Source organism: Lipophrys pholis (assembly GCF_963383615.2).
Source record: "Lipophrys pholis genome assembly, chromosome: 13".
Classification (NCBI taxonomy): domain Eukaryota; kingdom Metazoa; phylum Chordata; class Actinopteri; order Blenniiformes; family Blenniidae; genus Lipophrys; species Lipophrys pholis.
The window spans coordinates 11,697,688-11,711,598 of record NC_137632.1 but is presented as its reverse complement, the minus strand read 5'-3'; the positions used below and the strand labels follow the sequence as shown (position 1 = coordinate 11,711,598).

The following is a 13,911-nucleotide window of genomic DNA, read 5'->3' as shown; positions in this document are numbered from 1 at the left end:
ATCCAACTTTAATAACCTTCTTGACCAAAGTTTCAGATGTGATTGATGTGAAACAAAAACTTCAACTATTCAAATACTTTTTTGTGTTGTTTCTTTATAAAGCCATTAATGTTTGAATATTTTTTTAAATTTTCTTTCCAGATTTACTTACTGTCTTTCTATTAAACTAAACCAAGTACAGAAGCTTTGCAAACTGCAAATTACAGTTTCCTGTGATGAAGGGTAAATAAAACAGCCAAAGTCAAACTCACTATTATGCTCTGAGCATAAAACATGACTTGTTGACTTCAGCATCATCAAGAGAAAAAATAAAAAATAAAAGACGAGATCATTTTGGTTATCAAAAACATTCAGGCCAGTAGTTTGAGAAGGTGTATACGTGGAGAAAGGCAGACAGGCCGTTGGACACACCGTCATGAATGTCTCCATTTCTCTTCTCCTGCATAGCGATCTCAAAGCTGCTGTGCAGGATCTTGTTGAGTGTGTTGATCCAATCCTCCATCTCTCCCTCGCTGTCTGCAGCCAGCAGGTAGGTGCTCTTATCCTGCATCTTCAGCTCGAAAGCAAACCTCCGAACCTTGTTGTTCTGCAGGAGTGCAATAAAAAACAAGAAAAATACAGAACGATGGTTCAGATGAAGATTGTAATGATCACTGACATTAGCTCAGGAAGGGCTGCTTGGTAGTAAGAAGGTGGCCGAGGAGCCAGTATATCCCTCGTTTGACGCCCACTGTCATCTTGAGGTTATCAATATTATGTTAATTAGGAAACTTTACACATTAGCTGTTTTGCTATTATACACTTGAAAATAAAAATTTTGGGGGGTACATTTTCAACCAACAGATCAAAAAGAATTAAACTGCTTTATTGAAAGATCCAAAGAAAGGAGGTGGGAACAAAATGACTGGTAGAGGAGTAGCATATTTCCATATGTGTCTGAGGGGGATGGAGATGCGGAGTGCAGCCGTCAGAAAATGAGCCGCATCTGCAGAGGTGAACTGATGATGCCACAGCCGTACTTTATGTGACTCAATTACAGCCCATCAGAACAAGAGAAATCGAGCTAAAAGGCAGTTTGTGAGTGACAGAGGACTGTTGAGATTTATCTCTTATATTTTCCCATTATTCTTCCAGAAAAAAATGGGGCAGACAGGTCATCATTGTCGCCTGGCAGGGGATTGTTCTGCTGTGTTTATCTCCGTATGTAGAAAGAGCAGAGTGGGAGTGATGGGGAGGGAAAGTCCATATCTGCCGGATGACTGAGTAAACACAAAGAGGGGCATTTAGGACAGACATAAAAATGTAGTCTTGTAGATAAACACACTGTATGAGGATTTGTCTTAATTTTGCAGAAAATACCGCAGCACATATGAAATCAGAGAGGTCCATTGGACAACCCGTACAGTTTTTTTTATTTATTTATTTTTTAACAATTACAGCAACTCCGGGAGATTAGATAATAAATTAATATAAATATCTAGAGACAGGTCGCTTAATTAAGCTATAAGAAATGCCTTATGTGCTTGAGCATATGTGGGCATCTTAACAAGGAGCAGATTGGTGCTCGGTATGAAGTCACACCACATGCCATCCCGGCATTAAACCTCTGCTGGTCTATTCAATGAGCACTTTTCTTCTGGCGGTTAAGTTATACAACAGAGCAGAGACACACAGTTAGCGGGGGTGAGCGGCAGTGCACTGCTGCTGAATCACTTTAGGGCCAATTAGCAGTTTGCTCGTAAATAAGCGATGGATAATTCGTTGGAGTGAAGCCTCCGTTATTAGTGACAAAGAAAAGAGAGCTTGGGCAATGTTAGAAAGGGAGAGAGAGCATTTCCAAGATGGGAATACATGACTTTCACAGACATCTTCAATTATGGGACTACGACTGAGAGGGAGTGCAGGCACCAGGTCACATCTTAATGGGAATCACACCCCTGAATATATATCAAAAAATATTTGACAGGAAGTAGCATGGGAAATACTGATGATGATTGTCTAAGCATGTGGAAATCCATCACGCATAAACTTTTTTAACAGATATGGAAAACTTTCACCGAGAAAAACTGTCTTTCTTCATCACACTGAAGATGATTGTCAGAGACCGTGCTTTGCTTGGTCGAGATCACTCAAGTCTTTGGTAAAGGTCAGAAAATAACATTCTAGGAAACGGTGTGTCAGGCATTGAAAGAAAGTTCCATAGAGCTGGGCTGCATGATTATTCATTATTACAGTAGTAAGAAGATTATGCAAAAGTTATCTGATTGAAATGCGGCCAAGGAACCAACGTAATAGTAGAACTCGTAACAAAAGACAAATATTTAAGAAATCTTCTCGGTGGATACACCATGAACATTCACAGCTCTCAACAAGTTAGAGTCACCAATAACCTCAAGCACATATTTTGGGACTGAGGGATGAAACCTTATGTACCTGGAGAAAATCAACGTGTGCACATGGAATTGTTTTTCTAAAATTTGAAGTATAAAATAATTGTGGAGTCAAAAATAGTGAAAAGCTCATGAAACCAATGCAAAGCATTTTGTGGCTTTACAAGGTTGATGGGTCAAGGAAAATTAGTGGATGGTACAAAAACCCTCATCTGCACTCTCTGAACATTCTTCATTTATTTTCTTAGCCCACTTTATCCAGGTAAGAGTTGTAGAAAGCTGGAGCCGGTCATAAATAACTTGGGGTAAATTGGCTGGTACAAGTTGAACAGCTTGAAAATCCATTGCAGGACAAAGACAAAGCGACATGTCACACATACTGTCAATTATGGGTCATTCAGAGTCAACAGTTCACCCAACATGCACGTCTTTGGACTGCAGGGTGAAGCAAATGTACAGGAAGAACATTCAAACTCTACACAGAAAGGAAAACCCCGGCTCTTGCTGTGAGTTGATAGCACTAGCAGCCACTACAACACCGTGACGCCCTCCGAATAGAAACTCAATCCTCCAGTTTCCTGATTAATGCCAGGAGGGAGCCTTATAGGTGCAATCAGGTTCTTTCCATCTATTGAGTTGATAGACATATGATAATGCGCCCTGTGAAGTCTTGGACTGCAGTCAGACGAGAGCACGTGGCATCGATCGCGAGGCCGGGGGGGGAAAGTGCTCGGAAGTGAGGCCTCAGCAATTGCACTGTTTCACTGGCTGGGAGTCAGCAGAAAACCTTGACCTCGGGGAGGAGAGAGCGCTCAGGTTTCATGGAAGTGGAGAAAAGATACTTCTCAGCAGAGGTCCATCATTGTTAGAGAAACTTGTGTGGACATTTTTGCCCGGTGAAACTTCAGTTTTATCCTGCACGTTGTGAAACTCATTCAGAGGATGAAGAGTCTGGAAGAGCTTTGTCACCGTGTCCTTGTTGTCGGGTTATTCTTGGTAAATCACGTGTTAATTTCCATCAGGGACCCAGCTACAGCATTAACGGCAATAACTTCAACAGGGATATCCTGCTTGGTAAATAAAGCAGTTATTGGTCTTTCAGGGTCGTCACCGTTTAACAATAACTGACCTTCATGTTGTAGAGCGTACCTGAACTACACCCATACAGGAGTCCAAGAAAATGGTTCCCTTGGGCTCCTTGGAGATCTTCTCATCCTTGTAGAAGTTTAAGTTATAGGAGCCATCTCCAAGCTGAGTCAGGTGGAAATACCGCCTCTTGAATGACTGGAAAAACAAGAAATAACAATGAAATTCCAGGAAGGAGAGTTGTGCAACACCTCTGTACTGCACAGTTCTAGCAATTCTAGCCAAAACTTGAACAATGAATTGTTGTGGTGAGGAAGTAACACTGCAAGGAAAGAGATGATGAAGACAAAAGTGGAGACATTTCCAGGACAGTGTGTAAACAACAAAGAAACCTGTGCACGTCATCTGCAATGGCTTTTTATCTGCAGTTAGTGATGACATGAAATACATCTAATTGTTTTATCCAAATAGCTCTTAACGTGGTCCTCGCTGTTGACTCACCCTCATGGTGACACTGATGGCGCTGTTCATGTTTCCTTTGTACAGCCAGCCGTGTTTAGTGATCCCTCCTTTCTGCGATCCTAAGGAGGCTGTGTCCTGCGGAGGACAAAGACACGGGATGTCGGGATTTCAAAAAACTACCTTTTGTTGTTGAGGTAAAGTCAAAACACAAACAAGACGTTACAACAAAACAAAACACATTTTTTTCATAACAAATTATGTTGACTTATATTTGTTGGAACTGTATGCCCCACCTGAGGATTCAGTATGTACAGGTGCATATGAATTTTCTTGGAATATGGTTGAGAAGTTAACTGTTTTACCAGTTATTTTTTTTACAATCATAAACTAAACATTACACATTACAGTACAATGACACATACATTCTCATCACTATGGATTGATGCTGTGTATGTTCACATTTTGGATTCATGTTGTGTTGAATAAACAATCTCGCTACCCGGTCGCATTGTGTTAAATCTCTATTGTGAACTGTGAAGCAGAGCTTCTAACAAAATCAGAGACCGATTTTGCTTTGGAAAAAAAAACAAAACCAAAAACACTAAAGGTGACTTCATCTGGATGTTTCTGCAGTCAGGAATCAAAACGTCATATCATGTGACCAATTAACACATTCAACCAAAGCTTTGTCTCGCCGTACAAAAAGCCTCTGATCTTTTTCTTTGAGAAGACGAGAGCTCGGCACTTTGCAGGGCTTTCTCTTTCTAAACAAGCAGGCAGAGGAACATAAAACAAACTCCGACCCTCAAACTAAATAAGCAGCAGATTTAACACACATGGACTCGGTCGTCTCACTTCTGAGGTGGGGAGCATGAGATCAGACCTTTTCGCATATGACCAAACATGAAGCTACCGCGACCCGCCCGCTCTCATGTTCTGAAAAAATAAACCAATTAAGAGAGCAAAGATGGAGGAGGAGATGGGAGCAAAGTTTACAGCTTGTCCCTGGTTAAGATCAGCCTGTACGTGTGCTAGATTTCCAGCTTTGAGGGAGTACAGCGAGCAACTTTATCCCTAAACTCTCACCCAGTGAGAGACGTGAATGGGATTTGAAGATGTCACCATCCTGGTCCAGTATTACTTATTCCTTTTTCACTCAGCCTAGAAAAAAATGGAATTTTAAATGTCCTGGCTGGATTTATAAAATTTGCCAATGTGGAGGATTACTGGACGAGCTGAAAAGCACCTGGAAGGGTTCTGCTGTCGTTTCTGCTCGTCATTGTCTAGACGGTATTCACCGGCCCCCAGAGAGGCAGAGAAGTCAACGGGTTTACGAACTCTGAACTCCAAGAACGCTCCAGAAAACCTCAACACAGACAGGCTAACTCTTCCTAACCAGATAATTGCTCTACACGACAAACACAAAACTGAGTGGGAATATGTACGCCACATGACTAATGCAGTAAAAGGTTCAAATACACAATCATAACCACAATAACGAAACAACAGACACACAAAAAAAAAATCGCCCCTTCTGGGGATTTCTTTGGGAGGAAGATTTTAAATCCTTTTCTTTCAACTGCTTGCGGAAACTCCCCTTTTAGTTTAATTTTTTTTGGGGTTTCTGTCAGTGGCTGGTGAGGAGGGAGTTGACTGAAGGGTAATTGGGATCCTGTCATTAGTTTCGTTGCCCCTCCTGCCCTGTCAGAGGTCGACTCTGAGCCTGAGCAGGACAGACTTTGACCCGTGAAGACGCTGAATAGCTTTTCCCCTCTGAGGAATGCACCTTATTTCAACCACGGCTCCTTTAACCAACACACAATTAAAGCAAAGTGAAACAATAAGCTGTGGGCTGTCTAAAAAAAGAAAAAGATAAAAGAAAAGACCCTGTTATTCTATTTCGGCTCATAATTAGGGGTAACTTGGTACCTACAGGAGGCGCAGTTTGACCTGCCCTTCAACAAGGAGCCCGTAAAAGCATTTTTCCCGATAAACATTTACATGAGCAGCAGCTTCGTCTTATCATCGCTGCCTCGAACACTCCCTTTAAATGTGAGTCTGTCAGGTGACTTATGATCCTCTTTATTGTGAACTCCTGCAAGTCGTTCCAAAGACAACAAACACTCGTTTAATCTGTGCAAGACTACACACCCATTCTGTCACACATGAATTAGCCGAGGATGAAAAGATCCAAATGCTGCATTGGAGCCTAAATCTCATTGGGAGGAAAATAAGGTCTTTAAGACATGGTACGCTGGCATAAGCCTAATCGTACTTAATTATTTCCTTTACAAACAACAATTAGACACAAAACACCCTTTTATCTTGATCATAGCGACAACCGCAAAATCAAAAGTGATGACTGGATAAAGATATTTTTGATCCACCATTATGTGATTTGTAGCCGCTGCATATGAGATCATGAGTAAAATCACAATCAAAAAACATTTTGTGGGATGAACACAATGAAGCTAAGTTAACAGTGAAGCAATGTGCCTCTTATGAGACAGCTGTAAGGATGGAAACTGACCTCATCTTTGTCCACATCCTCGTCCACTTCGAATACGTGGACCGCAAGTTTATCAGGCCGGGACACTTTGCTGTAAGAACAAGGACAGATGCATTTTATTGAGTATGAAAAGATATTGAACAGCAAGTTGTCAGGTGAAGCTGTGGGGTTGATGAAAGTTGTGGTAATAGTTTTGCTGGAGACTAAATCAAACAAGAAGTTACATTCAGTTTCTGGAGGTGATTTGGAAGTCAAAGCATGTTTGCCTAATTCAGTGGCCGTTCATGTGGGTTGGGCCTCCCCTGGGCGGCTGGAAAGTATCAGGGCGACACAGAAGCAGGAAAAATCTTGACATGAGGGGGAAGCCTTTTCCCAGCATGATTTGCTCCTTTTGATTTTTGAGAAGAAATCTGAGGGGGGTGGAGGGTAAACTATTAATTACCGTTATTACATCAGTTTTTTTAATGGCTGAAATTGCTGTTGCTGTGTCTAGGATTAGTGCAAAGACCAAAGACCTCAAAAGCCTTTCACCGTTACATCCTCAAATTCAGTATATAATTATTTTGTTCATAAATGACCACTTGAAGTGACACATTTTAAAAAGCCCTGGCCTAATTAAAAACATTTATGATATCAGATGTGTTTGCCTTGGTACAATAATATAGTTAGTTGTGATGATTCACATTATTTTAACGATGTGCAAATAAACTAAAATAAAAGATACCACCTATGTTTTACCAACTTCTTTGGGATTTGTATGGAGTTCATCATTACTTATCAAATTATTCTCAAGTATTGAGAAAAGGGACACTGTGACATTGTTCAAAAAAATAAACGTCTTTGTGAATTTTCTACCTGACAAGCTTTTGCCACCAGTCACTAAAACAGACTCAAAAAAGGGTCTGACATGAGCCTTTCCTAAAATTAACATTTTTGAAGTTTGAGCATATGGAGGACACTTGGATTAAGTGGGGATCAAGGTATCAGTTATTATGGGACAATTTATTTCATAGCCATCACCAAAAAAAATCCAGAAAACAAACAAAACAAAGGGAGAAGCATTCATCGTATAGTTTTAAAGGCCGATAGGAGCGGGAATAAAAGAGTAATTCAGCACTTTAGCACAATATAGCCTATCTGCAGCCTGAGGGGAAAATACACTCCTTACAAAGCGAACAGCAGGGTTCAGCGGCTGGAGAATATGGATGGATGTTCCAGTGTGGGGGAGCCTCACAGCCAGAAGGTTTCTAGTTCAAATCTGCCGATTATGGTGACAGCAAACTCTCCGTGTATTGTGGCTCCTTTAACCGATCCGCGCCGAGCTTGTTAGGTTCATTGGTGACTCAATACACAATTAGGCCATAGTTGTAATTGTGGCTGTGATTCTCTAAACTCCAGGTTTTACTCCTCCTGCGTTTGTTTAATGAATTAAAGTCCAGCCTGGTCCAAGTGGGTATAATATAGGTGCTACTGTGTCTTATTGTGAAGTGATCTGCTTTATTGTGAAGCACATTCTGATTTCTATCTGTGAAAAGAGCAAAAACAATAACATTTACTTACTTAATTTATGGATTTTTGTTCACAAATGTGTAAATTAGTGATTTACACTCAAGAATTTTTCATTATTTGAGAATAATTCTGTTGCATGTGCAGGCTGTAAATGTGTACACATCCTGCTGGAACATCATAATATGCCAAAGGTAAGAATTCCTTGTATCATAAAAGGCTTTACCATCAGTCTGCATCACACTGTTTCGCTTTACTGAAGCTTCTGGTGTCAAAAAAATGACAGAGGATTCCGCAGCTATTGTACTGTCAAGGTCATTGTCAGCTCACATTAAAAGACAGGCGGTGAAACAGACACTCTTCAGGGAAGACGCTGGAGCTGATGACACCATTTCCCAACAATGAGGGTAGTTTCCACATTGGCTGCGTGCATGAACTATCAAGCGTGCAAAGGCGCACTTCTTTACACAGACATGAGAATTATTTGCACGCTGCGTTTCCCTGTAATCGAGTCACACCGACAAACCGTCAGGAGAGGAAAACAAAATAGGTGACAGCTTGTCTGTGTCACCGAACAACACTAAAACCTGTGAGACAGGGTGTGCAAAGAGTGCTTTGGTGTAAAATCTCTCGCATCCCTGTATTAGAGAGTCGCCGCTCTTGCTCATCCATCATAAGAATATCCAGCCACATGACCAAATTATCCCCGTGAATTCAGTGTGCGGTGGCGCTTTCGACTTACTGTGGAAGCTGTCGAAAGTCACCAGAGTAGTCCTCGTACTTGTAGTTGACCACATGCCAGTCAGACTTGTAGGTTTTAATGCACTGAAAAGACAATGCGAATTAATTATAGCACCCATCACATTTCTCCTCACAGAGCAGTTCTAAAGTGGAACATAAGACATGATGTATAAATAAATATAGATCAAAAATGGTGTCCCGCTGTCTATGACTGTGAAACAAACTAAATCCTCCTCTGTAACAGGTGCACACAAAAAGTAACTTAACATGTGAATCAAAGGATATTTCAAAAGGTTACTTCATGAAGTGGCTATGGAGAGTAAATCAGATTTAGTTTTCTAACAGGTGTCCACCAATAGACCTTGATTTATGTACGTTATAGGGAAATAAATGTTTCATTTTGTGTATATTATTTACACAAGTGTTTTCATATTTTAACATTATAGTAGTTTTGAATCATACCATCCGAGGGCCTCGTGGGAAAAAGAGCAATTTGGTTTTACATTATATGAGTTTGACTAATTTTAAGTCAAATGAAATAATCCCAAAGTCACTGGACATCTTCTATAAAATAAAAAAGAAATAAGTAGAGCAGCTCAAATAGCTTAAGAGGAATGGCTGTAACAAGTGTGATACAGAACACACAAATCAATTAATTAGGTCCAAGAAGGCTGTAATTTCCTCAAATTATATATTCTATTTTTCCACAGAAGAAGGGTCATGACCCTGCTTTTCTCCCTTGTAATTCTCCATTTATAGAAAACCGTTTTCGCGGCTGGATTATTACTTTAAGAAAGTTCAATAATGGGTGTCTGATGTTTGAGGTGAAATGTGCACATTCTACAACCTGCCAGCTCGCTTTACAAAAACTACTTATCAGATCATTATGACCCCACCCCACACATGTTAACGTTGCATAACATCACCCGGCTATTTGTGCAACCTGCAGTCGCACTTCAAAGGCATAATTCAACGACAGCTGATTCTTTTCCATTTTAAACCTGAGCCTCAGAGTTTGATAAGCCTCGACAGACACCAGACAGATTCCAAGGGCGAAATTAAAAAAACAAACAAACCTGAAAACTGATTTTCTAAGACACTTTCGCTGAGAAAACGTTACAGGATCATGTCGAACATTTGCGTGGAACGAAGTGGGACTCCAGAGGATTTACAAGTGATTTAAGCGAGAGATCAGGCTGTAAATTATTCTATTAATTTGTGCTGCAGAGGTTTCCGATTAATACATTAGGACAATAGAAATATGTGTTTTAAAAGAGTTTCCAGGCGGTGACTCATTGAGAAAAAGGGAGTGTGTGGAGAGTGTCCACCAACACAGTGCAGAAGGGAGTATATTTCTCCTCTTTCGCTTGGAAATGAGACATCTGTTCATTGTTAGTCGGTGATAGGAGCAGCTCAGCGCTATCTGTTCCACAAAAAAATGCATGCCCTTTACACAAACTGTCCCTGCAGCGGCATGAAATGCAACCTGATCAGGTGACGGATCGGAAACACGGACGATCTCCACAGCTGTGCCGCTGGTGTCACACACTTGAGCGGGAGTCTTAGTATCGTTATGACTTCAGAGAAGACCCTCTAAACACTGACCTTTGACCTGGTTTACGAAGACTGTAAAGGCAGTGTGCCTATGTTCCATTATTCATCATTTTATTTAGCAACAACTGCAATCAAATCCATGCATATATTTCTAGCACAAGCAGACAACAACAATAAGGTAGTAAACAACATGAAAAAGACGTGGGAATAATTGCGCCTGAGTTTCTTCACACAACAGTATAAATAACTCTGATGTCTCCTCTAATGAGCGCTAAAGAACCCAGTTGCTGTTTTACTGGCAAAAAAACCCACACAGAGCTAGAGGCTAAACACATGATGCATAAATATATAGAACCGGATACAGTCTCATAATATGTGCTACATATATATATATACACACACACACACAACTGAAGACTTAGCTCTGTTTAGTCAGATATCTGTGTGCGCTTTGCAAGTCTATTTTGAGTGATCATGTTGACAATACCAAAGTAATAAAGATTTACTTTGTTTAACTTCAATGGGTTTGTACTATGACTGCTCCTGTATAGTGCCAATGTTTCCTTTGAATTCATATTTTATTGCAACTTTAACAGCTGCTTCTGTGTTTATGTGTTCCTTTCCTGTAGGTGTATGCCTGATGTGTGTACTTAATATATTAATATTACTGAATATACTTGATGGTGATGTTTTAGAAAGATCTATAACCATTTTAATTTCACTTTCATCAATTTCATTTCAGTCGTTTTCCTTCACTTCGTTGAATATGAACTTTGAGTTGCATTTTAAAGGCTGTACGGTGAATAATTGAATGACAATATTGCTCATCCAAGGAAGCCAGTAGGAGTTTAGTGACTTTTTAGATCATCTTACCTCCTGGACAAACAGACTCTGGGCTTCCCGCTCAGCATTTTCAGGCACTGTGGGGTACAGAGTTCTCCCATGTCGCCTCAAAGTTGATATCTGTGAAACAAAGCAGAAGTTTACTCAAGATGAATCATAACAAAAAAATCACAGCAGAGCACAAAGCACTATTCAGTGTTGTAAAACTGAAATTAAAAGTAAAAGTTGGGACATTTCTTAAGCAATAAACATTTAATTCCCAGTATCACAGTATGTTGTTGGACGCAGCTGGACACGGTCAGTGTGTGTGTGTGTGTGTGTGTGTGTGTGTGTGTGTGTGTGTGTGTGTGTCTCTCTACCAATAGCGTCATTCCATGAGACCACAACTTAAAAGCACATCCACCTCATTCAGAAATCTGCAAGTTCACATGCTCACAGGCTCATTATTAAAGCTTTTGCTTTTACTATGTAGAGGATGTGTTACAGAGATGGAAAATAATCCAGTGTGTTTATAATCACTCTGACTCATGGGAATCATGTCAGTTTTGTTTTGCATGCTCTTCAACTAGAGCTCTTTTTTTTTTTTACAGACTGTGATAATGGTTTCGAAAACAGAAGATCTAAACCCAGTCACCATCAAATCTTTGTGGAGAGGATTAGTTCGCTTTTTAAAAATAAAGTCCCTTTGACCACCCATAATCCCTCCCAGCAATCGTTGAGTGTACAGTTCATCCGACCCTGTATAAGATAAAATGAGTCAACTCGGGCTTTGTGCCGGCTCAAAGCTCATCAGCTGTGTGGGTGAGCGGCAGTTGTTTTCATCAAACTGAGAGATTCAGATGAGTTTCCTTTCATTGAAGCCTTAAGTATGTTGAGCGAATGATGATCCATGTAATGAGTTTTGTAATTCTTTTCATTACAAATAAAAGCAATGTTCACCATGTAATATGTAGATTTGCTGCAAATGACAACATAAATCAAATCATTTAGAATAAACAATAATCCTGAAATGGCACTTTATATAAATGTTACAGTTTTACTACTTTTGGAAATAGACACAGTAGAAAATTGGGGACATTAATGAAGTCTGAAACACTCATATCTTCAGACAAAAGTGCAAATCTACCACTTTACTCCTCTTTTACCCTCAATATCAAAGCATTTGTTGCTACGCTGAACACCGCCGACGTCAACTACAACCAAATCTATACTGAGGTCATGTTGAGGAACCTCAAGTTTCCCTTTCCTGTCTGCTCGCCAGGTTTCCTGCAGAGGAGATTAAAATCTTTACACACCGAGCGGCAGAATAAACATGCATGGAGTTAACGGGGAGCCAGGATGTGGGCAGAGGGAAGCATTTAATTGGGACACAAGTCACCAGTGAAAACAGCAGGACTGTGGGTGAACCAGGCGCGACGAGGATATCCACGTTTCACTTAAAATATCCTACACCTTTCTAAAGACGACTCTGTAAAGTAAGACGCACCTCTGAACTCGGGAGCTTTCACAGACAAAACAGGACTTTGGGTCAAACTCTTACATGTTTGTTGGGTATAATATTAATATTGAACAACTTAGTTCGGAGAAAGTGGTTAAACATGAATAAAAGCGTCCAGTGTTTGTGAAAGTTACAGAAAAGATGTAGTTGATTACAGCTACTAGTTACTTGAATTAGCACGAGAGGAGTGAGTTTGCTGGTTCAAATAACCTAGTTGGGGAAGTTACTCATTTAGTTTTGATCGTCTCCTTCAATTAGTTACTGCGGAAGTGTTGCCATCACACAGTAGCTGAGCTGTCTAATGATTGATTGACTGTTTAAGATAAGCAAGAAGTTTGGTCAATCATTTTCAGGGAAATGCACCATGCTATTGTTAAGGGGAAAGAACGTCTCTGCATTTCTAATCCGTCCTGTTCTTAGGTAACCTTAACTACACATACTGGGAGCAGTGGGCCGCCACGGTGGGGCGCCAGGGGAGCTGGTGGGGGTCAAGGGCCCACAGCCCCTTTGCTGGTGTGTAAGTCAATGACAAACGTACAGCTGAACGTTGGGGTGATTAATGAGGCCCTCCTATTCTGGTAAACAGGAGTTCAGTGAAATAAAAGGTATAGCTCCTCTTTAGAAAACAGTTTAGAGAGACAGCAGCTCGGCAACAACTTTCACCCAGCACTGAGCCGAGTAAAACGTCAGTAGCTGTAACTGCTTGACTTACTTCTCTACTGTAGTGGCATTACAATAACATGTTATCTTTATCTTGTAATCAGTAAGTAAATCAGTCAGGTACCTGTTTAGTACAGCAAATGAATGCAAAACTATACATTCCTCCTTATTTAGTGAAAACTAACATCTTGATTTGATTAGTGGCTCTTTGGGGTGTATGACAGACAGAACAAAATGTAAGGCAACTAACAGAGATAACAAAAAAGATGGTGGCTTGGACCAGGGATGTCAAATATACGGCCTGCAGACCAGAATTAGCCTGCAAGAGGTTTCAATCTCCTTAAAGGGCTGACAATAACTAGTGTTAAAGTGATTTGAAAGTTCTTCCATCGAAGTAACTGCTACTCTATTTGTTCACATGGCCACAGAATAATTTTCAGGTTTCACATTCTTGTGATTTATAGTTGTTTTATTATAAGTTTGGTGAATGTGCCTGCTGAACTAAAATGATGCTGACCCCCCTGGTTTAGATGTTTTGCACAAATACTACAATCCTGCAAAGCAAAATCTGTGTAAATCTATAAAGACAAGTGTTAATACCTTTATCAGTTTGTTGCGATACACAGAGTATATCAAAGTGTGAGTATGGGGAAAGAGAGCCT

General features: G+C 40.3%; 1 protein-coding gene across 8 annotated transcripts in view; it reads right to left on the bottom strand.

Moving 5' to 3' along the window:
• The window catches only part of LOC308118805 (dedicator of cytokinesis protein 9), a gene marked incomplete at its 5' end in the record, with an annotated part of 76,970 nt that overhangs the window by 25,417 nt on the left and 37,642 nt on the right, over positions 1 to 13,911 (bottom strand). For all 8 annotated transcript variants that reach the window (XM_080478392.1, XM_080478397.1, XM_080478393.1 and 5 more), the window contains 6 exons: positions 412 to 586; positions 3,540 to 3,674; positions 3,978 to 4,073; positions 6,469 to 6,538; positions 8,696 to 8,778; positions 11,122 to 11,211. In XM_080478392.1, the coding sequence (XP_080334518.1) occupies positions 412 to 586; positions 3,540 to 3,674; positions 3,978 to 4,073; positions 6,469 to 6,538; positions 8,696 to 8,778; positions 11,122 to 11,211 (649 nt within the window). The remainder of the gene's footprint in view (positions 1 to 411; positions 587 to 3,539; positions 3,675 to 3,977; positions 4,074 to 6,468; positions 6,539 to 8,695; positions 8,779 to 11,121; positions 11,212 to 13,911) is intronic.